Source organism: Nyctereutes procyonoides, unplaced genomic scaffold (assembly GCF_905146905.1).
Source record: "Nyctereutes procyonoides isolate TBG_1078 unplaced genomic scaffold, NYPRO_anot_genome, whole genome shotgun sequence".
Classification (NCBI taxonomy): Eukaryota; Metazoa; Chordata; class Mammalia; order Carnivora; family Canidae; genus Nyctereutes; species Nyctereutes procyonoides.
The window spans coordinates 65,010,172-65,032,880 of NW_026575146.1; the positions used below are offsets into that span (position 1 = coordinate 65,010,172).

A 22,709-nucleotide genomic window follows, 5' to 3' on the forward strand; every position below is an offset into this window, starting at 1 on the left:
AATCAAACCTCAATCCACATCTCACTTATGATCCCTCAGTTTAATCCATCTGAAGCTCTAAGGATGGCACATACTTAGCACTGAACATGGCTCCCTGGGGCAGCCCCATGCGCTAGCACCTCGCCCACACGGTCAGCCACACGCAAGAGGAACCAGGGACGCTGGCCTTCGGTGGGCAGCTCTGGAGGTGGGCTGGACTCCTCACGGCCTCCCCTTTAAAAGCTCCTGCTGGGAGCCTCCATCCCGCCAACCTCAGGGACACAGTCAGGGACGGGAAGGCCCGCCACTGGCCCCACGAGTATAGGACAGATCAGCTACGTGGTGCATGTGGTCAGATACAAAAGCCACCGCTGGGTGGGCACTGTTCTGCTGGAAGGACCCCAGCTTTGTTTTCAGGGGAGTTTTGCTCTCAGCATTGGGAAGCCCATGAGGCGGCCAGCCCAGCCCGTCAACAGGCTGTAGAGAGTGGGGAGCCTGCCACTAGGCCAGGCCGACAACCTCTATACACGCAGCACCTTCTTCAGCCACCAGCTGAGCAAGCTCCCAGTGCAGACCCCAGGCCTCCGCGTGGCCTTGGCTTTCCTGAAACAGCCCTGACCCATGAGTAGGCGTCACCCCAGGTCACGGACCAGCAGGCATTGGCTCAGTAGGGCTCCAGACTGCGGCACCACCGCAAACCTGATGGTACAACAGCCCATCTTGCCATCGAACAAAACTACCCTCCTCCTCCAAGAACAGATCCTTTCTGGAATCAGATGTTGAAAGTCCGTGTGCTCTGGGGATGTGGACCAGACAGGAGCAGGCACAGGATGACCCCTAGGGCCTCCACACACTCTGGGGTGGGTCTCCACCATGAAGACGAAGGGGCTTTGGACCCTACCACACAGGAGAGCTTAGAAGGCAAAGAGCTCACTACGAGTACACAGCGCTGAGGCTTAGAGCCAAACGGGGGCTCCAGAGGAGAGGCCCCTGGGAAACAGGCTACAAAAGGGGGCTCCTAGGGGAGAGGCCCCCACTCTGGCTCCCCTCCTCACATGAGGCTGGCCAACAGCCCTGGAGCTCCAAAACACAGGTGGGGGTTCACATGTGGGGCCTCAGGCATGTATCCCTACATCCCTCCCTGTCAGTGTGGCATGCTGCCTGAGGTCCCCACCTGACCCTGGACACTGTCCTTGGCTGTTGGGGGAGTGGTGAGCCCCTCCCTCGTCTCTCCCTTAGGAGGCCCCCCCACCCATGCTAGAGCTGACACCACCACACCACAACTGCCAGCCCCACCCAGGGGAGGAGGGCAGGTACCATGAGGCCCTGCCCGGCAGACACCCTGCACACAGAAGCCAGGGCCAAGAAACAGAACCACCTGTTCACCCCCCCATCTGCCCCCAGAACCTCATTCCCAAGTTAGATACTAGAGATGCCCCCCCAACTCCCCTCACCCCACCCCCCTCCACCTGGAGGGTGCACCCCAGGGGCAGGTGGATTACCTGGCTTCCCGCCCCCGCTGGAGCAGCCTGCTCAGGAAGACGCGCAACGCTTGACTGGTGGGGCTGCTGCAGCGTGGAAGGCGCTGGCTGTGGAGGGGCCGCCCGCACGCTCTGCGCTACGTGGAGGGGAGATGGTGGGACGTCACTAGGCACCATCTGCGGGAAGGCTGCCGGGTACACAGGCTGGGCCGGAAGCTGGGCCACGGCGGCCGGGTGAAGGGACAGGGCGGCCACACCCTGCGGGGCCACGGCCAGCAGAGGGATGGCAGTGGCGGTGGCAGCCACATTTGGCACAATGGTCCGGCATGGCATGGCCAGCGGTGCCCCAGGGGGGTGGGGCAGCTTGATTGCCTGCAGAGGCAACGCTGGGGACGTGGGCAGGGGGGCAGTGGCGGCGCTGAGTGGAAGGCTTGGCAAGATGACGGCGGGAGAGAAATACTGAGAGGGGGCGGGCACGGTGGGCCCCCCAGCGGCCGGCAGGTCGGGGAGAGCTGCAGGGAGGCTGTCGAGGGAGGCCAGGGGTGCGATGGGGGGCCCCACAGGGAGCGGAGGCACCTGAAAGACATGGGAGCACCTCGGAGTCACCAGGGCTGCAGGGCCTGGCCGCCTGCACCACAGGGTAGCTGCCTCGGGAAGAAACCCAACCACAGACCCAATGTAAACAGGCCCAGGGGGGCCCCCTTTGGTGCCATGGGAAGCCCATGCCATGCCCCCGCCCGGTCCCCGTGGGTAGCTGCAAGAACAGCGGGCAGCTCTGGTCCGTGCTCAGAGCAGTGACCGCCAGCTTTGCGGCTTCCACACACTTTCATTCAGAGAATCAGGATGGTCAGAGCTGCCAAACTGGCCTGAAGATCTGAAAGCACTTTGCCTGATTCCCCACCCCTGTGATCCAAATTCCGTGGCAGGCCGTCTCAGGGAATGTGCGTCTCCCAGTGCCCACATGCTGAGGCAGCGCCCCTGTGCTGTGGGGCCTGGGGAGCAGGCCTCTTCCTGCAGCAAAGCTCTGGAACCTTCTACGTCTGGTCATCCTTGCCAGAGACACCCAGTATCTGACTTCCTGGAGAGAGCACCTCCATCATTTCAGATCCTGCAGTGATTCTCCTAAACCTTTCCTGTGGCCAGCGCTCGAGCAGCATCATGTAATACACGCCTTAGCACGATTATAAAGCAGCTGGAGTAGGCACACCAACCTCCGTGTGCTGGAATGCCTCTACCTCCGGACAGCGAACAGCCATTTAACTCAACACCAAAAACAACCCCAACATGGCTAAGCTGAGGACGAGGATGGTGACAAGAAATATGCGTCCACACTGTATCCACAAACTGCAGGGACACTCACATCTTCATCATGAGGCGGCGCTTCCCGGCCGAGTCCCACCAACACGATGTGATAGACCCATGGGGAATAAGCCATCGATGGCATTAGCCTGGGTAACAGCACCTGGGCATCACGTGCCATCCAATGTCACTGGTCACAGAGGCCCTGGGCTCCCCAGGAGCATGGCGGGCACAGCACAGACAGCAGCCATAGCTTTGGGCTCCTCCCTGGCTCCACTGGCCCTGACCCTGGACCAAACCTGTCCCTGACCTGGACATGCTTGGGAAAGACGCCAAAGGCTCGGGAAAGACGCCAAAGGCATGGCCACCTACCCCCAGGTAGTGTTCTTGTCCCCACAACCCACGAGCCCTTATAGCCCAGAAGACAGAGTGACCGCCAGAGTGGGGGCGGAGGCAAGGGGTTGGTGGGGGGGGCCTTACCTGAGCAGGCACTTGAGGCAGCGGCTGCAGAGGTGCAGGCGGCATCTGGAGGGGCTTCAGCTGAGCGGGGGCTACCACCTGGGACGTTGGAGCTAGGTAGGGAGGCAGGTGGGAGGGCACCGGCTGGAGAGGGCCGACTGGCGGCGGGGCCAGGACAGGGGGCAGGGGCGCTGACTGGGCCAGCGGAGGCGGCTGGGGAGAGAGGGGTCTTCTCTTAGACCACCGTCCTGCTGAGACACCCCCACCCCCGCCGGGTCAGGGAAAACTAACTCACACACACAAACACCCAAGGTGGACCCAACATGCAGATCTGTGCATGCAAGGGCCCTCTACATGCTGTGGATCTGTGAACCCCCTGTGAACTCCCACCTGCACCCCAGGCCCTGGGCCAGCAGACCTTGCCACCACCAGGCCGGGCACGAGGAAGAGTACCCATGAGGCGGCAGGCAGGGGCAGCCTGTACTCACCTGGTGGCCAGGGGGCACAGGCTGGCCTGGGCCGGTCGGCACGGGGGCAAAGCTTATGGCCGGCTCCGGGAAATGCTGCTGCGGGAGCGGAGGGTGGGTGGAGGCCGGGACAGAGGCCACAGACAGGCCCGGCTGCAGGGAGCACCAAGGGCCACACTCACTAGTTGCCCCAGGTGCCCCTCCTGCAGCCACACCATGGCTGCAGGGGCTCAACCCTCACTCCCTAGGCCTGTCACCCCTCCGGGGACTCCTTCCTGGGCACAGAGCTTGGCAGAGATGAGAAGTGGGGGCCCCTAAGCTGAGGATGGCCACTACTCCAAGCAAGGAATGTTCTGGAACTTCAGCTCCATGGAATATTATGCAATCGGGAGAAGAAAAAAAAAAACATCCTAAGGGGCTTTGCAGCACCAGGGACAGACACTCAGGACGTGGCGCTTGCTTCCCATCTATAGGACCGGGTAAGACCCGTGTATGGAGACATGTCACAAACGGAGCTGCCACCTCCAGCGGCATGGCCAGCAGGACAATGGGTGGCAGACAGGCATCCTCACCGCCAGAGGCAGCACGCACATGACCCAGGAGGGAGTCTGAGGACTGAATGCTGGATGTTTGGTACTAACAAAGACAGCCGATAACATGGCCACTTTTAGGGGTAATAATGTTGGGTTCTGTTATCAAGAATCCTGACCTGGGGCAGCCCTGGTGGCTCAGCGGTTTAGCACCACTTCAGCCCAGGGCCTGATCCTGGAGACCCAGGATCAAGTCCCACGTTTGGCTCCCTTCATGGAGCCTGCTTCTCCCTCTGCCTGTGTCTCTCTGCCTCTCTCTCCCTCATGAATAAATAAATAAAATCTTAAAAAAAAAAAAAAAAGAATCCTGACCCTGTAGATACAGACTGGACCCTCTACAGACAAAACAGCTTTTTGAGGTTTCCCGGGAAAGACCGGGAGGGAGCAGGTCTGAACCGGGGAGGGCGTCAGGCTGGGGGCCCAGCCGTCCACGCCAACTGGGAAGGCCCTCCAGTATCCTGGGGCTGGGAACGAGCAAAGCTGCCACCGCTTGGTGCAGGTGGGCACACCGTATGCTCCCCGTTCATCTGAAACTGCTGAGCCAAAGGGGCCGCACCCCAGGACCAGCTGGGGTCAGCAGCTCAGGGACCTGAGGCCTCAATGTGGCTGGTACTCGACTTCCCACCGGCCCCAGGGACATGGTGGGGCCCCAGGGACGGGGTCTGGGACACGAGGGGGCAGGCTGACTCACCGTGGCTGGCTGCTGGTAGGTCCCCAAAGGGGGCAGGCTGTAGGGCAGGACAGGGCCATCACCAACGCTCACGGGCGTGCTGCACACGCACTGGGCCGGGGCCGGTGCCGCGTCTGCCAAGGAGCCCAGCACCACACTGTGCTGGCTGCTCTGCGAGTCTGAGTACACGGTGGAGCCCTGTCCGCTGTCGAGGGTGCTGTCCGCTGGGGAGAACCAGAGCAGGCTCAGGGGGGACACCCTATGTGGGGGACACCCCACGCAACTCTCCGGGAATGCCCATGGGCTTCTGTGAACCCCAACGCAGTGAGGGTCCCCAGCCACCTGAGTAGTAACTGCATGTGCAGACCACAGGCCCCAGGACGGTGAGGGGGATGGGGCTGGAACGCACCCAGAGATGCCTTGGCACCCCCCCCAAACACTGCCTAACATCTGGGCAGTCCCCCATGGGCGCCACAGAGCCCAGCGCCCCCCCCCCACCTCCCTACCCCACCCAACCTCCCCCGCAGCTGGAGCATCGCCCTGTGGCACTTCCAGGGTGCTGGCACCATCCTGCTGCCTTGATGTCAGGATACTGCTCTAGGGCTGATCCGGGCACACCCTCCAACCCAGAGGGCATGAGAATGCCACAGGCCCAGAGCCAACCCAACGGCCGCCCTGCCTGTCATGGGGCAGCTGGTGGTGGATTCCACACAGAAACAGAGGGAGACACGCAGAGACAGAGACACAAAGACAGAGACACAGAGACATGCAGAGACAGAGACACAGAGAGACACGCAGAAACAGAGACACAGACACGCAGAGACAGAGAGACATGCCAAAACAGAAATAGAGACATGCAGAGAGATACAAAGACAGACACACGGCGACACAAAAAGACAGAGACACGCACAGAGACACAAAAAGAGAGACCTGCAGAGACAGACATACACAGAGACCCAGAGACATCCAGAGACACACACACAGAGTGTATGTGAGAAAAAGAGAAATGTGTAAAACCTTGGCAAATTTAACATAAACTGACTCCAACCATATAAACAACATTTAAAAATTTTAAAGGTAATGTGTTTACTTCTATAATTAAATATTAATTTAAAAATCATCCTTAGGGGGATGCCCAGTGGCTCAGTGGTTTAGTGTCTACCTTCAGTTCAGGCATGACCCCGGGGTCCTGGGATCAAGTCCTACAATGGGCTCCCTGTAGGGAGCCTGCTTCTCCCTCTGCCTGTGTCTCTGCCTCTGTGTCTCTCATGAATAAATAAGTAAAATATTTTTTTTTTAAATCATCCTTAGGGTCACCAGGGTGGCACAGTCACTTGAGCATCCAGCCCTGGGTTTTGGCTCAGGTCAGATTTTAGGGTCGTGGGGTCAAGTCCCCTGTCCTGCTCTGCTTGGGATCCCCTCTGCCTCCCTCTGCCCCATCCCCTCCAACATGCTAAGAATAAATAAGTAAAATTGAAAATTAAAAAACCATCTTTAAAGCCCTTGACAAAATGCTCCACTGGGTCACTGGTGGACCCAACCCTCTGGCTGAGCTCGGTCCAGGCTGAGGCAGGAGCTCACGACCAGGGCTGGGAGAATCCTACCCAGGATGTTTGCTGTCCCTTCTGACCCTGCAAGTGTGTCTGCCCGCCCATCACTCATCCTGTCACTTAAGCCCAGTCCCAAGTTCCAGGGACGGTAATGAGGCTGGAGCCCTGGCATGCCACTGTCCTGACACAGTTTTCAGGCCATCCGCGCACACTGGCCAGCGGGACAGCCAAGGGGGCGAGGACACGCGAAGGGGGGTGAGGGCAAGCATGCGGGGGGTGACGGCACGCGGGGAGGGGATGAGGGTGCATGAGGAGGGAGGTGAGGGAGCACAGGGAGGGGTGAGAGCACGTATGTGGGGGTGAGGATGTGCATGTGGGGGCTGAAGACGCGCAGGGAAGGGGTGAGGACACGCAGGGGGTCAGGACCGTGTGTGAGGGTGTGGTGGGTTGTGGGATAGAGACACAGAGGGAGGTGTGCACGTGCACTAGGTGCACATGTGTGGGCTGTGTATACATATGCATACGCGTGTGTGTGAATGATCACAAGTGCACATTATCTCTAAAGTTACCACCGAGTGGCAGTTAACAGCCCCCAAGTGGAACTCTCACTGGCTCTGCCGTGAACCCTCTCCCACTGTCTGAATCTCACATCACAGGTAAAACGCCCCCTTGACCAGGTGGCTGCTGCACAAAGCTCACAGAGCTGCTGAGGCGGCAGGAAGAGGACGTCCGGAGAAAATGCCCCCCCAACACTGAACCCAGATCTCTGTGTGCAGTGACCCCTGACTCCTGCCAGTGTGCTCTGGGTCAAGGTGGTCTCTCCATTCCTGCCTGCAAACTGTTCCCCATGGTCAGGTGTTTAAAGCGTGAAGTGGTGCAGCATGAGAAAAGCTTTTTCCTACAGAATTTATGCTCATTAATTAATATTTTGGTTTATCAAAAAAATGGAGAGATGATGTAGTGGTTTTACTCTTCAAGGCAAACCTGAGCCGGTCAGAAGGAAACCAACGACAAACTGCCTCCAAGTGACAGCCAGCCACCGGTTTGAATTTAAACAGCCTAGTTTGAAGAACATTAGCTATAATTTTAATGATAAATGAAGTATGTGCCTATTACATAAATTGAACGGGCTATTTTGGTCTTTCCACACGAACAACCTGAAAAAGCAGCCTGGGCAGGCTCAGCTCTACTTGGCACGTACTCGCAAAATGGACAGGAAACACCACGTCCTGATCCTCAGCCCACAGCTGCATTTTTAGATCACTGAGGGCACAGGCAAGACACTGCTCTGCCCAGATTCTCTCTTCCAGGATCCTGAGATTTAGAGGGATTCCAGCAACCCATGGGTGAATTCGGGGAAGTGTGGTAAAGGTTTCAGAGGTTGGGTAATACCAGGGAGAGGATCGGGACAGATACTCATGGGGGCAAAGGTCCCGGCTGAGAACACCAAACCGCAGCCACCTGCGGCCCCAGGGCAGTGGTGTCTCAGCCCGGTCGCCCCACCAGGTGGAGGCCAGGACATCCTCGGCTCCATCCCACTGGCTTGGGGCACGGGAGGTCCTGGATCTGTCTGCCTGTCTGTCCTCACCTGTCCTGAGAAACCTGAGCTTCACTGAGCCAGAGTCACCCCAATTCCCACCCCAGGAAGAAGGCTCGCCCACACCTGCCACATGCACAGGGTGTGAGGGCACAAGGAGGGTGGCACTCACAGGCCAGGGAGGTGGCGCTGGCCGGCAGTGCACTGGGGAGGAGGTGCTGGTCCACCTCAGGCTCCTCGGGCTCCGGCGGCCCGGCCTGCGTGTGGTAGGTCACCTGGACCTGCAGGGGTGCAGGTGGACCCCTGGCCTTGTCAGGGCTGCCTGGGTCCCGCTGCTCCGTTGGCTGCAGGGCCGGCCAGATCCTCTCCCGTCGCCACTGGATCAATGCTACACGGTCACGGATGGACTTGGCCACAATCTTCACGTCGCTCTCGTGAAAGAATCCCGATTCAATCTGCAAAGGGAGGCGCTGTGTCACTACGGGGGCACTGCTGACGGCACCACCACCTCCCGCCCATGAGGTCTCTGCAGAAGTCCCTCCCCAGGCCCCCACCTCGTCTCCCACTGGGATATGCCCTCCTGCCAACTGTAAATTCCCTGACCTGCATGGCGCCGTGCCCAGGACAGTAAGGATGCAGCAGGTGGCTGTACCCACGGTGAGGGGGTGCAGGGGAGAGACCCTCAGCTGCCCTCATGCCAGGTGCACCCTGGGCATTCGCTGAGAAGGCACGGAGGGAAGGGGGGCACCATGTAACCTGAGACCAAAAGGGTTGGCACCCATGCCCAGAAAACTCTGGACCCAGGACAGCACTGGAGAGCATGTGAGCAGAAGCCCAGGCTCTCCCGGAGAACATGAACGACAAACCACGGCACGGCAGCGGCCAGTGTCCACAGTCACTGTGACAGCCTCGTGGGGAAGGGCAAAAAACACAAACCTTTTGGCACTTGTCAGAAACCGTGTGAGCTCACGGCTTTTGACACACAATAGACACAAGTGCACACAGATGCAGACGTGTGCATGTGGCACGGCACATGTGTGATTGTACAGAACACTGGGCAGGCCCAGCATGGCACCCTGGCCAGCGTGAGTGTATGGGCCCCCCAGGTAACACGGTGTCAGGAGAAGAACAAGGGGCCTCGACACCTCACTGTGCCTGAAGCCAGGACAGGCTGAGAGAACAAGGACACGTGCAGGAGGGCACAGGAGCCAGGGCCACGGGGCAAACACAGACATCCGGGCATTGAACTACACGGCGTCACCATGATGATCCAAGCAGCGTGCACGCTGCTGGTGTGAGGTCACAGGATGCCCTGTGTGTGCAGCCTCTGTCCCTCCCTACATACCACACCACCACCCCCCGCCCGGGATCCCTGGCTCACAGGAAGCTGCTATAAGTGACCCCTGAGGAACAACACACCGGCTGAAAACCGAGTCTCCTGCCAGCAGCAGGGACGCCGAACGACCCTCAGCCCCGGGCAGGCCCGGCTAACACCCAGCCACGCTGCGGGGACAACCCAGAATAAGCAGGGCCCACAAGGCCACCTGCAGGCTCCTGACCATAAGGATGGCGTGCAACCATGAGTGCTGAGTCTGGGCAATGCATCATGTGGCCACAGACGACTCACCAACAAAACCGTGAGTCCACAGACATCCAAATAAACAGAAAGTTTGGTGAAAATGGGTATTTACATGGTTTCAAGGCACAACTTTGTGTCCTTAATCGTCACTACATGCAGAGACGGCTGGCAGACACCCCTCAACCACACAATCACAGGGCATGTCCTCGGGGGGCGGCTGTGGTGAGGACTCAGCCCCTGCCAAGTGCTCTCGTGGACACGCTCACACGTGGTAGGATGGCAAGGCAGACGCCGCCCTGAGGAGCTGCTGTTGTGCAGGCATCGCCTCCCGCCAAGGACCACAGGCAGCGAGGTGGCCGAGGACGAAAGCTGCTCTGTTGCCAAAGATGTAAGCACATGCAGGGAGGTGTGGCATGGCCTGGATGTCATCTCTAAGGGTGACATCTAAGGATTCTTTGTCGCAAATCTGCAACTTTTCTGTGAGTTCATGATGGGTGAAGTCAAAATCCCATTTCAGAAAACCACCCCACTGGGCAGATGAGCCGCATTGAAATCCCACAGATGTCCCAGTGTGCAGCCTCCCAGGCAGTGTGAGTGGCAGTCTGAGTGGCAGCGTGAGTGGCCAGGATGCGGGTGGGGGGCCATGCCCAAGGTCAGCGCTGTCCGTCTGCCGCCATGACCAGAGGAAGGAAGGCTCCCCACAGACATGCCCGCCTGCTGCTTCTATTTTCTGCCCATGGCCCAGATTTCCTCCGTCTCCATCCTTGCCATCACCCCATTGGTGATCCTCTCCTAGGTGTTTCTTCTATTTTTTCCCAGAGAGGGGAACCCATTCTCTGCCACACTGACAAGGCAGCTACGGCCAAGGCAGGAGGGCTGGCACAGACATGTGGACCCTGGGAAGGGTTGCCAGTCCGTCTCCGGGGTCCTCACAAGGGATTGCCTCTAGGTCAAAGCCAGCCCAGGACCCCAGAGCACCTGCCCTGCTCTCAGCCCCCCATGCCCTTCATCTGGCCCCTGCGTCCCGGGAGCCACCTGCTGGGAGGTGGTTTTAGGTGATGACACTGGGGCTGGGATCGCGCTGGTGCCGCCCCGACTTTGCAAGAAGCAGGTGTGACCAGTGAAAGCTGTCGCCCAGGGCGGGGCGGCCAGAGGCACTGAGCCCTAGAACGCTGCAGCCGGTGGGCTCCTTGGATCAGCGCTCCATCCAGAGATGACCCAGGAGAGGCCTGGGTTCTGCTACAGAAACCCCAAGAGTGGGAGGGCCCCGTCCCAAGGTAGGACCTGGCGTCTGCCGTGGCTGGGCAGTGAGGGACAGGGAAGCTACGATCCGCCCATAGGGAAGGCCCAGCCAGCAGGGACCTGACAGGAGCACTGTCCTGTCTCTGGGCCCGGGGATGTGACCGGCAGCTAGGAAGGTGGGGTGGTCCTGGCCAGGGCTCCGGCCACAGTGGATGCCACAGCACTTGTGCAGGAGCCCAAAGGGGCACAGGCCACTGTCCAAGGCCAGCAGGGGCCCAACCATGCAGCCCCACTCAGTCAGCACTGCCCTGACGCAGCCCCACATCAAGATCCCAGGACCCTCACCTGCCGCGGTCCCAGGTGCCCTCCGCCCTCCACACCAGCCCACCACCCGCACCTTCCGTGGTACAGCTGGCCCAATTCCTCATCTGAGCAGGGGCTCGAGGACGGCGTGGACTCCGTCCAGCCTCTGGGGCGGGTGCCTGGCTGTAAGGAACCAGGTTTCCAAAGCGAGCTACAGTCGGTAAGAGGAGGCAGCCTCTCCGGCAGCGAGCGTGCCAATTTTTACTTGTGCTCACTTTCTACCGCAAAAATCAGCACCTTGCTGACAACCAGCTCTCTCCCTCCACCCCCGATCCTAGACACGGTGCCTCAGCAGCCAAGTGAGAGGTCAGAGCAAAGGCTCAGTCACCCACATCCTGGGTCCCCCACGGCCGCTCCATGGGAGCCCTCACCACAGTGCCAGCGTCCGTGCAGCGGGGCCACCTGCGCTGTCCTTCCCAGGCCCATGTGACCCCCCAGTGGCATCCGCCCGCTCACCGTGGGGCTGCACCCTGTTCAGTCCTCCCTGGAATCTGGTGACCACACCTCCGCAGGCACACCCCCACACCCACCGTCCCCACCACCCCATCCATGAGCGAGCGCCCCGTTACCATCTCCTGCGCCACACCGTCAGGCGTCTCCTTCTCCAGGTCAAAGGTGAACTCGATGGCCCCATTATCCTTGGGCTTCCCCTTCAGCTTCTTGGGGTCCTCTACCCAGAGCCGCAGGGCAATGGTAGATTTCCTGCCGTGGTCCTCCTCTGCCAGCTCCACCCTCACACCTGTGTCCTCCGCAAAGAAGGCGTGGCTGAGCAGGTCCTTGATCTCGTACCTGAGGAGGGCCAGCCGATGGTGGGGGGGGGTGAGGACATGCCTGCTGGCAGGGCCCCAGACACCGTGCCTGGCTCCTTCTAGGAAGTTCCCCAACTACACCCTGCAGGCAGCTTTGTCCTCAAGGACCACATGCAGCAGTTTGCTCCCCGGGGTGCAGGCCTGCAGAGGCACCACCGAGCTCCCGGGGCCGCAGGGGAGGAGGCACCCCCCTCCCACTGCTCAGCACCAGGCCGTGGGGGTCCTGGCTCCCAGACACGGGGAACTCTCGGGCCTTCTAGGGATTTCCAGGGGCTCCTCGGGCTGGGGCATGGCAGGGGGGCACAGCTGCTGGGTGTTGTCATGGAAACCATTCCCCAGCCCCAGACAAGCCCTTGGTTCCCAATCCGGCCGGCCATCCATCGTGGTCCTGGACTCCTCCTGAAGTCCCATCTGTCAGCCCTGCCCTAACTACGGGTGGCGTCTATAGCCCAGGACCACGGAGCACACAGGAAAGGGGGGCCCTGAGACCTGGGGAGAGCAGAGGTCACAGCCCCTGCCAGTCCTGCAGGGTCTGTGCAGAGGATTCTCTAGCTTCACATGGCTTTCTGTACTTCTCTGAGGGGAAATACAGCTCAGGGTTTCTTAGTTACTTTCTCTAAAAGAATAAAACACGATAACCTGCAGGGGGCAGGAGAGTGCCCAAGGATGAGAACAGGGCGCCTGCGTGAGATAATGGTGGCCTGATGGAGGCTGAGGACAGGAACAGAGTGGCCATATGCTGGGTGCTCAGGGTGGGGAGGGCACAGGGAGGTAGGGGGGAAGAGAGGGGAGGGGGAAGGGAGGAGGAGAGAGGGAGGGGGGAGGGGCTGGCAGGGGAGGAGGAAGGCAGGTGGAGGGAGGGAGAGGGGAGGAGGGGGTAGGCCAGAGGGAGGGAGGGGGAGGGGGAGAAAGGGAGGGGGGAAGAAGAAGGAAGGGAGAGAAGGAAGGGAGGAGAGAGGAGAAAGGGAGGGGGAGGGGAGAAGGGGGAGGAGGAAGAGAGGTGAGAGGAGAAAGGGAGAGGGAGGAAGGAGAAGGGGGGAGGAGTGGAGGAGAGGGGAGGGCAGCGTTCTAGAGGGCCAGCTGAGGAGGCTGGGTGGCTGGGGCAGCCCCAGGGTCTGACCTGAGGTGGGCTCTGGTGTAGGGATCCACAGCCTGGAGGTGACAGGGGCAGGCTGAGGGCTTGGGGGTGCCCCTGCTCCAGGCCAGGTAGGTGAGAAGCAGCCAGCAGAGCGGGGAGGCCCCAAGGTAGCCCCCAAGCAAGGGCGTAGACTCCAAGCAGTAGAGATGAGATCTGGCCTGAAGCAGCAGCCTGTCTCCAGCATGTGTGGGCCGTGGTGGGGATGTCACCCAGGCCCAGCACCCCACGACTCACCTTTCCTCCTTGTTCTTGCAGATGCACTCCCCAATAATCTCCTTGATCTCAGGATCATGCACCTTCTCAAAACTAGCAGGCTTGATACCCTGTAAGACCAGACAAGCAGTGTCCCGTCAGGGTCTTGTTTCCTGTCCAGCAAGGAAACTAACCCGACAGGGGGAAGGCAGGAGAGGCACGAGCTGACTGGGGACCCAGGTCCTCCGAAATCCCCAGGAGGGGCTGTTGGGAGCAGTGGGGCCTGGGGAGGAGCCCGGCCTGGCCCTCAGTGGACAAGAGCACTTGCACACAGTGCAGCCGCGACAGGCAGGACAACGGCCTTGCTCACCATGCCCTCCCTCGAGGGTGCCCAGGGCGTGGTGTGGTCACTGCGCTGGCCCTGCTGTGGCCACGGGCAGGGCTGACTTCCAAGGCCTGGTGGCTGCAGGTCCAAGCCACGGAGTTCTGCAGCCGGGCAGCCTTCAGAAGCACCCACACTGACCACAGACACAGCAGGTGCCTGTGGGATGGCACAGCTCAGCCGGCGACAGCCATGGCATGGGGGAGCAGGAGCTGGTGCAGCCCAGCAGGCAAAGGGGCCTGCGGGAGGACCTGGGACTGAGCTGCATGGCACAGGGCTGCAGGCAGGGACCACTGATTTTTAACCATTTTAAACTCACTGACGGCCTGACCCATCAGGTCTTCCAATAAGACTCTGATGTAAAGCATAGGACATGTATGCTCCCCCACAGGGTGAGAGGTCAGGAGCGGCCTCCAGCCCAGGGGCGGCCACAGGAGTGCAGGACCTCCAGTGGCTCCTGCTACCCAGGCGGGGCCCGTTGCACCCTTGGCCCCCTGGCCCCTGGCTCATAACCGATGGGGGTTGTGTTGCGCAGCAGAGTCTGCAGCAATAGACAGGGATGCTGGGCTCCAGGCACAGCCAAGGGGTTCCCCTTGGAGATGCAAAGCCCTGGCCTTTCCTGAAGCCACCAGGAAAGGAGGTTGAAGGGGCCTGGGTCCCTGCGGGAGGCAGGTGGTGTGGTCAACTACCACCACAATTACTGTGCCCACTCGCACCTCTGAGGGCCTGGGGCCACCCAAGCAGGTGAGGAACAGGTGCTGTTTCCAAGGGGCTCCTGTCCCCAGGCTCAGAGGCAAGGAGCCGGGCAGGTGGCAGCAGGGACACAGAATCCCTGAGGGCCCTGGAGTCAGGGGCGGCAGATGGACCAGTGGGCCCACAGGGCATGACCACAAAACACGCCAAGGATCAGGGAACACGCCTCCCCTCTGCGTTCCTCAGGGAGCAGGACCCAAGCTGACCTGGGCCCACTCAGGAGCCCTGGCCTGAGCTCCGTTTCCCGGGGCTGACAGGGGAGCCATGGCGGCTGAGGAGCACCCCAGGGGAACCCATCCTGTCTCCCCAGCCCAGCAGATGGACCACAGCCCCGTGCATGCCCGCATGCAGAGCAGGGTTGGTGGGCTGCTCCCCTGCACCCGCCCCCAAGGCCCGGGAAGGAGGCCCAAACCTCCTCGGTGACCCCTCCCCATGGAGGACCACTGCCCACAGCTGTCAAGCCCGTCCTGTCCAGCCAGCATCACGGGGGGGCCCGCACACCTACCTATGCATCTTTGACAAGGGCCACCAGCCAAAGCCCTGTCCCCCCACCTCCCACCCTGAGCAGCACGGGAGGCCTCCAAACAAGCAACTAAGATTGGAAGAGAGAAATGAGCTACACCTGCGGGAAATGCAGGGGGAGGGCGGGGCAAGGCAGCCTGGACTCAGGGACCATGGGGCCTGGTGCCCAGAAAAGTCAGCCTCACCAGGTAGAACAGCCACGGAGGGAGGACAGGGAGATGTGTTTGCAGAGCCGAAGCCACCCGATTACTGGCTGGCCTGGGGACACACCAGGACCCAGGAAACCAGTGGCCCAGGGGTGGCCAGAGAAGGGGCTCTGCGGGCAGGCAGCGGGGGCGCCTCCCAGAGAAACCCCAAAGGTCTGCGAGGCCCCCTCCACCCACACCACCACTGCAGCCACGGCACTGAGTTAGGCAGCCTCAGTTTCCCCTGTGACGGCATCCTTCCCCTGCTCCCACAAAGCGTTTCACAAAGAGCGGCCCTTTGAGTGGCCGGGGGACTCACACAGGTGACCTTCCGGTAGATCTGGGCGGCGTTCTGGCACTCTGAGTAGGGGTACTCCGAGGTGGCCATCTCCAACATGCACATTCCGAAGGCATAGACGTCCACGGACTCATCGTAATGCTCCTCGTACATCTCGGGCGCCATGAATTCAGGTGTACCTGTGCCCGGGAGCAGCAGATGCAGGGTCAGTGGTCAGGGTCAGGGTCAGAGCTAAGGTCAGGGTCAGGGCCAGGGTCAGCATCGAGCTAGGGTCAGGGTCAGGGGCAGGGTAAGGGTCAGGGTTAGGGTGAGAGTCAGGGCTAGGGTAGGGTCAGGGATAGAGTCAGGATCAGTCCTGGAATCTGAGGTTCACACAAGAGTGCTCTGCACCCTAGGGGTCCTACACACATACCCAGACCCTCCTGATCCCGGGTCGGATCCGCTCACATCATTAGGAGCCCCCACAGCTCAGAGCCCGGTACGCCCCAAGGCATCTGTGCGCCCCACACCGGGGGTGTCAAACACAGAGCAGCACACGTCTCCTGGCCTTGGGCTGGACAACCACTACAGACAAAAAACCATGGTCCCCACAGAGCTACCAAATTGCAAAATCCTAGGAGGGCCCCAGATGTCCCCAGAGGCACACGAGGGCGCATGTTGGGCAGCAGGGACAAGGTGCCCACTTAGTGCTCAGGTGCCCAAACACGGGCTGTTTCAAAACATTGCTTACTCTGCATTTTTCAACAGATTGAGTAAAACCAAGCGTTCGGTTGTTAGTGCACAATGACCTCGTCTCCACACAGCGGCAAGCACAGACCCAGGATGACGGGGAGGCAGGGCAGGGGGTTCCCGCTGATTCTTCCTTTAGTTTCTCTGGTCTTGGCTTTTTTTTTTTTTTTTTTAATTTTCTGTAACAAACTTCTGCTTTAAAACTCACAAAACCCTCTTATTAAAATAGGTCCAGCCAAACGCAAAGCAAAGGGAGATGTCGGGAACGTCAATCTCAGCAACACTGTCACGTCTCCACCTTTTGGGCTTCCTCCACTTCAAAGCCTTCAAAATCTTCCCGTTTCTTCAACAAGCAGGTGCAGAACAGCAGAGACTCCATGAGCACATGATGTGATGTACTGCGCTGCCTGTGGCTCTCAGGGACGCGGATGATTACATGAGAGTCCAACTTTTTCTCCTTTACCCATAATTTCCACTTAAACCGTATCATATGTTTAACAAAACAAGTTAACACTTTGGATGAGAAATGGCAAAAACAGGAATCTGTCTCTGGGTTTATGAATCTGTATGAAGAATTCTAGGGGATTCCAAATTGGAAATGACGGAAAGAAGGGAGACAGAGAACAGGAGTCCGAGTGTCTCTGTCTTTTTGAGGTTCTGAACCACAGGGCCTGGCCAACATAAGTGCAGCAAGAGCACAGTGATGCCATCGGATGAGGGCGGCTCTTGGGGACAAACCCCCCAAGGGGCATGTAACCCCTGGCTGTGTGTGCACACGGCATCAAGGGGCTGTGGCCACAGTGCTGGTGATGAGGTCATCGCCTGGGTGCTGGGGACCTTCTCACCCAATCCACCCACGGGTCCTTCCCATCAGCTGACACAGAGCCCCTGGGCCTGGGGCCACAGGGCCCCCAAGAGCAAGGGGAGAGGTCCTTGGACACCTCCACCCAATGTGCAAAGTGGGCCACATCTAAAGTACAAACCCAAATGCAGGCACAAAACCCTACAGCTGCACCCAACAGGGCGTCCAGAGCATCAACTCTCCCTGCAGGATGCAGCACAGGGCTGGGAGCCTGACTCAGGCGTGGGGACCCCTTCCCACACACACCTGACCAAGGGACCCTCTTGGTGCTGGCCCTTTGCTGAGGAAGGGGCCTTGCTGCCCAGTGCCCAGTGCCCGGGGAGACGTGCAAATCACCCCCTGTTCTCTGTGAGTTTGGAGCTTCTGTGGCCTCAGCAGACGAAAGCTGAGGTGATCACGGACCCCACAAAGCTGCACACCCTGTACTGGGCTTGGGGCAGATGCACCTGCTGGAGACACCAGCCTTCACATCCCCCCATCAGGCCATCCAGCCTGCACCCAGTACACTGACATCCCACCAGCCATGGGAACCCCAGGGGGCTTGGCCAAGCACCCCACACCCAAGGCCGGACCTACAAAACCTGCTCAGAAACCCAGCAGCTCAGAGGCATGCTCCCACCAGCCAGGCCCCATCCACTTCACAGACCAAGGACCAGGCCTGCAAGGCACCCCTGGCAGCCACCCTGCCCCAGATGTCATGTTCCAAACCCACTAACCCTGCCCGAGACATTTCCAGATTCCCAGCGGTTTCATCTGCCACAAATAGGCCAAGTTCTGTCCCCAAATGTGCTCATCAGAACCACGAGCGTGCAGAACCCTGAGATCAGCCTCCTGTCCTGCTTTGTCCCCACACATGGCTTCAAACTGGCAAGAGGGCCCCCCTCCTGGCCCCTGACCCCAAGTTGCTAAACAGGACTTCTGCAGCCACACCCAGGGCGGCCCAGCCCTGCAGCACTACCCAGATGTCTCAAACCCTGTCTGCCTGCTGCCCTTCCAAGCACTCTCTCCATAATGCCCTAGAGAGGCCCCAGCCCAATGCCCGCTGCCACCAGGACTCCAGTGCAGCCTATCCCTGCAGGGAAGCTGCGGATGGGGCCTCACCCCGAAAGGCTGTGGGGGACACTTCTCAGAGCAGTACCAAACACTCGGAAAGAAGAGGCTAGCACACCAGCAGCCACAACAAATCCCCTTGGTCCCATGCCCCATGGGCTCCTCGGGGCCCAGATCCCCAGGGACTCCCGTCTGTGGGCCTCAGGCCCTAGGGCACCGACCTTCCCGCCTGTGCCAGCCTTACTGGCCACAGAGCCTGAGTCCCTCTGTCATTGGGGCTTCCTTCCTGCTGAGCGTCCACTGCCCCGAGGGCACCCACCAGCCTCAGCACCAGACCCACAGCCTGGGACCCCCCAGCAGGCCATCAGGGCTGCAGCTGGGGCCCCCGGGGCAAGGGCTTACCGATCACACTCTTGGCAAAGGATGCTCTCTTGAGGGTGGCCAGGCCCAGGTCGCCAATCTTCACAGAGCCAGTGGGCCCCGTGATGAAGATGTTGTCACACTTGAGGTCCCGGTGGATGATGGGGGGCGTCCTGGTGTGCAGGAACAGCAGCCCCTTCAGAATCTGCCGGCACCAGCTGCGCAACACCTTGGGCTTCATCACCTTGAACCGCTTCAGGTACCTGCGGGTGGGGCGCGGCTCACCAGCGGCTCCTCCAAGGAGGGCGCTTCCAAGACCGGAGGACGTGCATGTGCCACCCAGACCCCAGGTGGGGCCGCTCCTGCGAGAGGCCCTGGCGGACGGAGGCCCCGCGCCCTGGACCCGGCCCACCCCAGGGTCCGGCCAGCTGGCAGGGGCCCGCTCACGTCTTCAGTGTCCCTGACGTCATCAGCTCGGTCACCAGCACGATGCACCTCTTGCCCCTGGCACTGGACTCCCAGAAGTCATAGAAGCGCACGATGTTGGGGTGCTGCAGGCCCTTCAGCATCTCTGCCTCCTCCTTGAACCGCTGCCTCTCCAGCTTGGTGAGCTTCCGGTCCTGGAGAAACACACAGGCTAAGGCCTTCCCAGAGCCAGGGGCCCAAGCGGGGACTGCCTGCCTTCCTCATGGCTCCTGGTATGCAGGGCACAGCAGAGGGAGGGGCCTGGCGTCTGGGGTTGTAAAGGGTCTGCCCTGGCCCCTATGCTGGGTCCTCCCACACTCACGACCTCCAAGTCAGCAGCCCCGTGGCCCCGGATGAGCCCCTGCACCTGGACAAACCAAAACGGTCTCTGGGAGCCTGAGACTCCTGGAGAACCCACACTGCCACACTCACACATTCTCCCCTAAAACACCTGCAAGGCCTCCTGTCCTCAACACCCACATTCTGAATGCTGTCGCAAGAGACACATCGGTTCCCTTCCAACGTACATGTACACGCAACTTCGAGGACACGCGACCAGAGCAGACGAGACCCAGGAACAAGGGTCCCAGCCAGGCCAGCGGTGCCGGGGGCACAGCACACAGGCCTCTAGGGTCTGAGCTGACCAGACATTATGGCTACTTAGGACCCAGCAACACCATTGTCCCTGCTGGGAGTCCCCATGGGGCGGTGCCCACCCAAAGCTATAGCCACGCCCTGCAAGGGAGGCACCAACACCCTTCACCACACAGACCCCTCCAGCACCCACCCTGCGCCCTGCCCTGGGGCCACAGCCACAGCCCACAGAGGTGGGCTCACCCCATGGAATGCTCAGAGCCAACCACAGGGCTCCACCGTTGCCAGCCACACCCCAGGAACCGGCCATCTGCAGGCCCCAGCTCACACACCTGCATCCTCCAGCCCCGCCCCCACAGACCCTCCCTGGCCTCACGACCCCCAGCAGAGCAAAGAAACACCTGGAGAACCATCCCGCAGCTGACCCCAGAGAAAAATAATTCGGGGACAGATGGACTTCAAAAAATCTAGTTTATGTGCTCAGTGGAATGCAGGAGGCTGACACACATACGTAAAAGCAAGATTCTCATTAAACAGGAACAGTCGAGAGGCACCAGGGTGGCTCCGCTGGTGGAGGTCCAACTCTGGGGGGTTCAGGTCATGATCTCAGGGCCATGGGATGGAGCCCTGAGGGGCATCTGCTGCAAGGTCTCCCTGCCCCTCCCTACTCATACTTTATGTAAGTAAATAGATAGATAAACATTTTCTTTTAAAGTAGCAATCAAGAAAGTGCCCTGGCAAATGAAGCCTCCAGTTTGTTTGTTTTTTTTAAAGATTTTATTTATTCATGAGAGACAGAGAGGCATAGACACAGGTAGAGGGAGAAGCAGGCTCCCTGCAGGGAGCCCGATGTGGGACTCGATCCCAGGGCCTGGGGATCACACCCTGAGCCAAAGGCAGACACTCAAGCACTGAACCACCAGGTGTCCCACGAAGGCTCCAGTTTGGAAATAAGATGAAACATCAGGTACAAATACACTAACATTTAATCCTGGCAATGACATGGAAACACACTTCACTCAGCACACGTGATGATTTACTTAAGAAAAATCAAGCCACAGACTGGAGAAATGGTTCCCAATGACACCTCTGACATGGGACTCCACCCAAACACACAGGACCCCTGCAATTCCACAACCAAACAGGGTGTCAGCAGGTAAGATACAGAAATGGCCAACAAGCCACCCCGAGTGTCCAAGAAGACGTCCCTTCCTGCCCTGAGATGACACCTGATGCCCACCAGCAGGCCCAACTAAGGGGGCCGCAGAACCGCAGGGGGCGCCAGGAGCAGCTGAGGCCTCTGGACACATCAGGGGTACAAGGAGGGTTTACACCTGCCCAGGGCCCAGCCACTGCCCTCCAGGGACCCTACAAGGACCCACCAGGGACCCACCCAAGGATCGACCACGGACCCGCCAGGGATCCACCAGGGACCCACCCAGGGATCTACCCAGAGACCCGCTTGGGACCCACCAGGAACCCTCAGGGACCCACCCAGGGACCTGCCCAGGGCGGCACAAGGGTTCAGAGTAGCTCCACACAGAACAGCACCAAAGTCCAGAAAAATCAGAGCACCTGAGGCTAAGGATGTTCACTTCTGGGGTGGGGACTGGGGGGCAGCGGGGACGGATGGGGGGTGCAGGACCTGGAGGCAGGGGGGCAGGAGGAACAGTCTGCGTCCTCACAAAGGATGCGGGTCACACGTGTGTGTATCTCATCCACTTGGACACGTAATATCTGCATCTCATTACATGTAAATAATAGCCCGGGTTTTCAAAGGTCAAAAATTAAAGTGAAAACATCCAATAACCGAATCAGAGAAGCAGAAGTGGTAGCCGAAAGCCTGAGGTCTCAGAGGGGAGATGGCCGCCTGGTGAAGGTGTGTGCAGCGCCCAGGCCAGACCTGCCCCTGAAATACAGGCTCCCCAGCACAGGGGGGGGGGGGGATCGCAGGCCTGGAGCCCAGCCACATGGACATCAAACCACAAGGCCAATGGCTCATTCTCTCCCACGTGATAACCACAGCTTCCTTCTGGGTGCCCTGTCAGGCAGTCACTGCAAGAGGGTACCCACAAACCCAGCTCCTGCGGGGGGGGGGGGGTCGTGGCCTGGAGGGCGGGTGACAGAGGCAGGCCCCGCCTCATGGGGGGGCACGGGCGCTCCCCAGGTGCCCCTCACCTGCCCTCCTTGCGAGGCCCTTCCAACCACCAACCACTCTCTGGTCCCTGATGCTGAGGAACCCCCACATCCTTTATGTGCCATCGTTCGACAGAAGTAAGAGACTTCACTGGACTTTCAAAGAAAAAGTTTGTGTCATAAACAGTAGAACCAACATGGACAGCCCCCTGCTGATGCCAAAGGGGAGAAATCAAAGGCCCTGCGGGAGCATCGAGAACCGGGTCTGGAGGAGAAAAGTGCAGGGAGCAGGTCTCATTTATATTCTCAGCCACCTGGCTATTTTTAACTGTATGACACACCACTTGATCATTTGAAAGGTCAGCTGGCGTGTCCTCAGAGTGCTGCCCAGTGCCCCTCATGGAGCTGCCCAGTCCCGGCCACGGCACGTGGCCAGCTGCTCGGTCACCCCACAGAGGGAGACCCACTGTGTGTGGGCTGAGGTCCTAATGGAGGTGCTAGGGGCCTCAAGGTCATGAAACAGGCCAGAGGGATGCCCCAAGTCAGGTGGTTCCTGCACAGCAGATAAGATACAGAAATGGCAACAAGCCAGCCCGAGTGTCCAAGAAGACTCAGCACACGTGATGATTTACTTAAGAAAAATCAGGTGGTTTTCTGCACAGGGTGGGGTCCGGGGGGTCAGCTCTCCCCACCAGACACGGAGGAGCAGTCACTCAGCAGCTTCCCCCCAGCAGGTCCCCAGAGATAGTGGGGGCCAATCAGATAAGGGACAGAAACATCCTGGGAAATGTCCCTCACCCCTCTAGCAAAGGGCCAGGTGAGGCATGGACAGCCTCCCGGGACAGGTGGTCTGAGGTCAGGGGACAGCCATGGTTACCCCCCGACCTCTCCCATACCCACAGAGAGTCAGCAGCCCTAGGGGCCTGGGAAGCTGTCTCTTCAGCCAAGCAGAGCTGCCTTCATGGCTGGCCACAGGGTCCCGGCTCCAAGTGGAGGCCTTGCTGGCCCGTCTCCTGCT

The 22,709-nt window shown here is 59.9% G+C and overlaps 1 protein-coding gene across 6 annotated transcripts in view; it reads right to left on the reverse strand.

The window, feature by feature from the left end:
- The window catches only part of WNK2 (WNK lysine deficient protein kinase 2), a 102,830-nt gene that overhangs the window by 59,905 nt on the left and 20,216 nt on the right, over positions 1 to 22,709 (reverse strand). For all 6 annotated transcript variants that reach the window (XM_055311171.1, XM_055311175.1, XM_055311174.1 and 3 more), the window contains exons 2-11: positions 18,944 to 19,116; positions 18,539 to 18,759; positions 15,517 to 15,674; positions 13,398 to 13,486; positions 11,786 to 12,005; positions 8,205 to 8,487; positions 4,967 to 5,169; positions 3,707 to 3,838; positions 3,240 to 3,431; positions 1,482 to 2,036 (exon numbers count right to left, since the gene is read on the reverse strand). In XM_055311171.1, the coding sequence (XP_055167146.1) occupies positions 1,482 to 2,036; positions 3,240 to 3,431; positions 3,707 to 3,838; positions 4,967 to 5,169; positions 8,205 to 8,487; positions 11,786 to 12,005; positions 13,398 to 13,486; positions 15,517 to 15,674; positions 18,539 to 18,759; positions 18,944 to 19,116 (2,226 nt within the window). The remainder of the gene's footprint in view (positions 1 to 1,481; positions 2,037 to 3,239; positions 3,432 to 3,706; positions 3,839 to 4,966; positions 5,170 to 8,204; positions 8,488 to 11,785; positions 12,006 to 13,397; positions 13,487 to 15,516; positions 15,675 to 18,538; positions 18,760 to 18,943; positions 19,117 to 22,709) is intronic.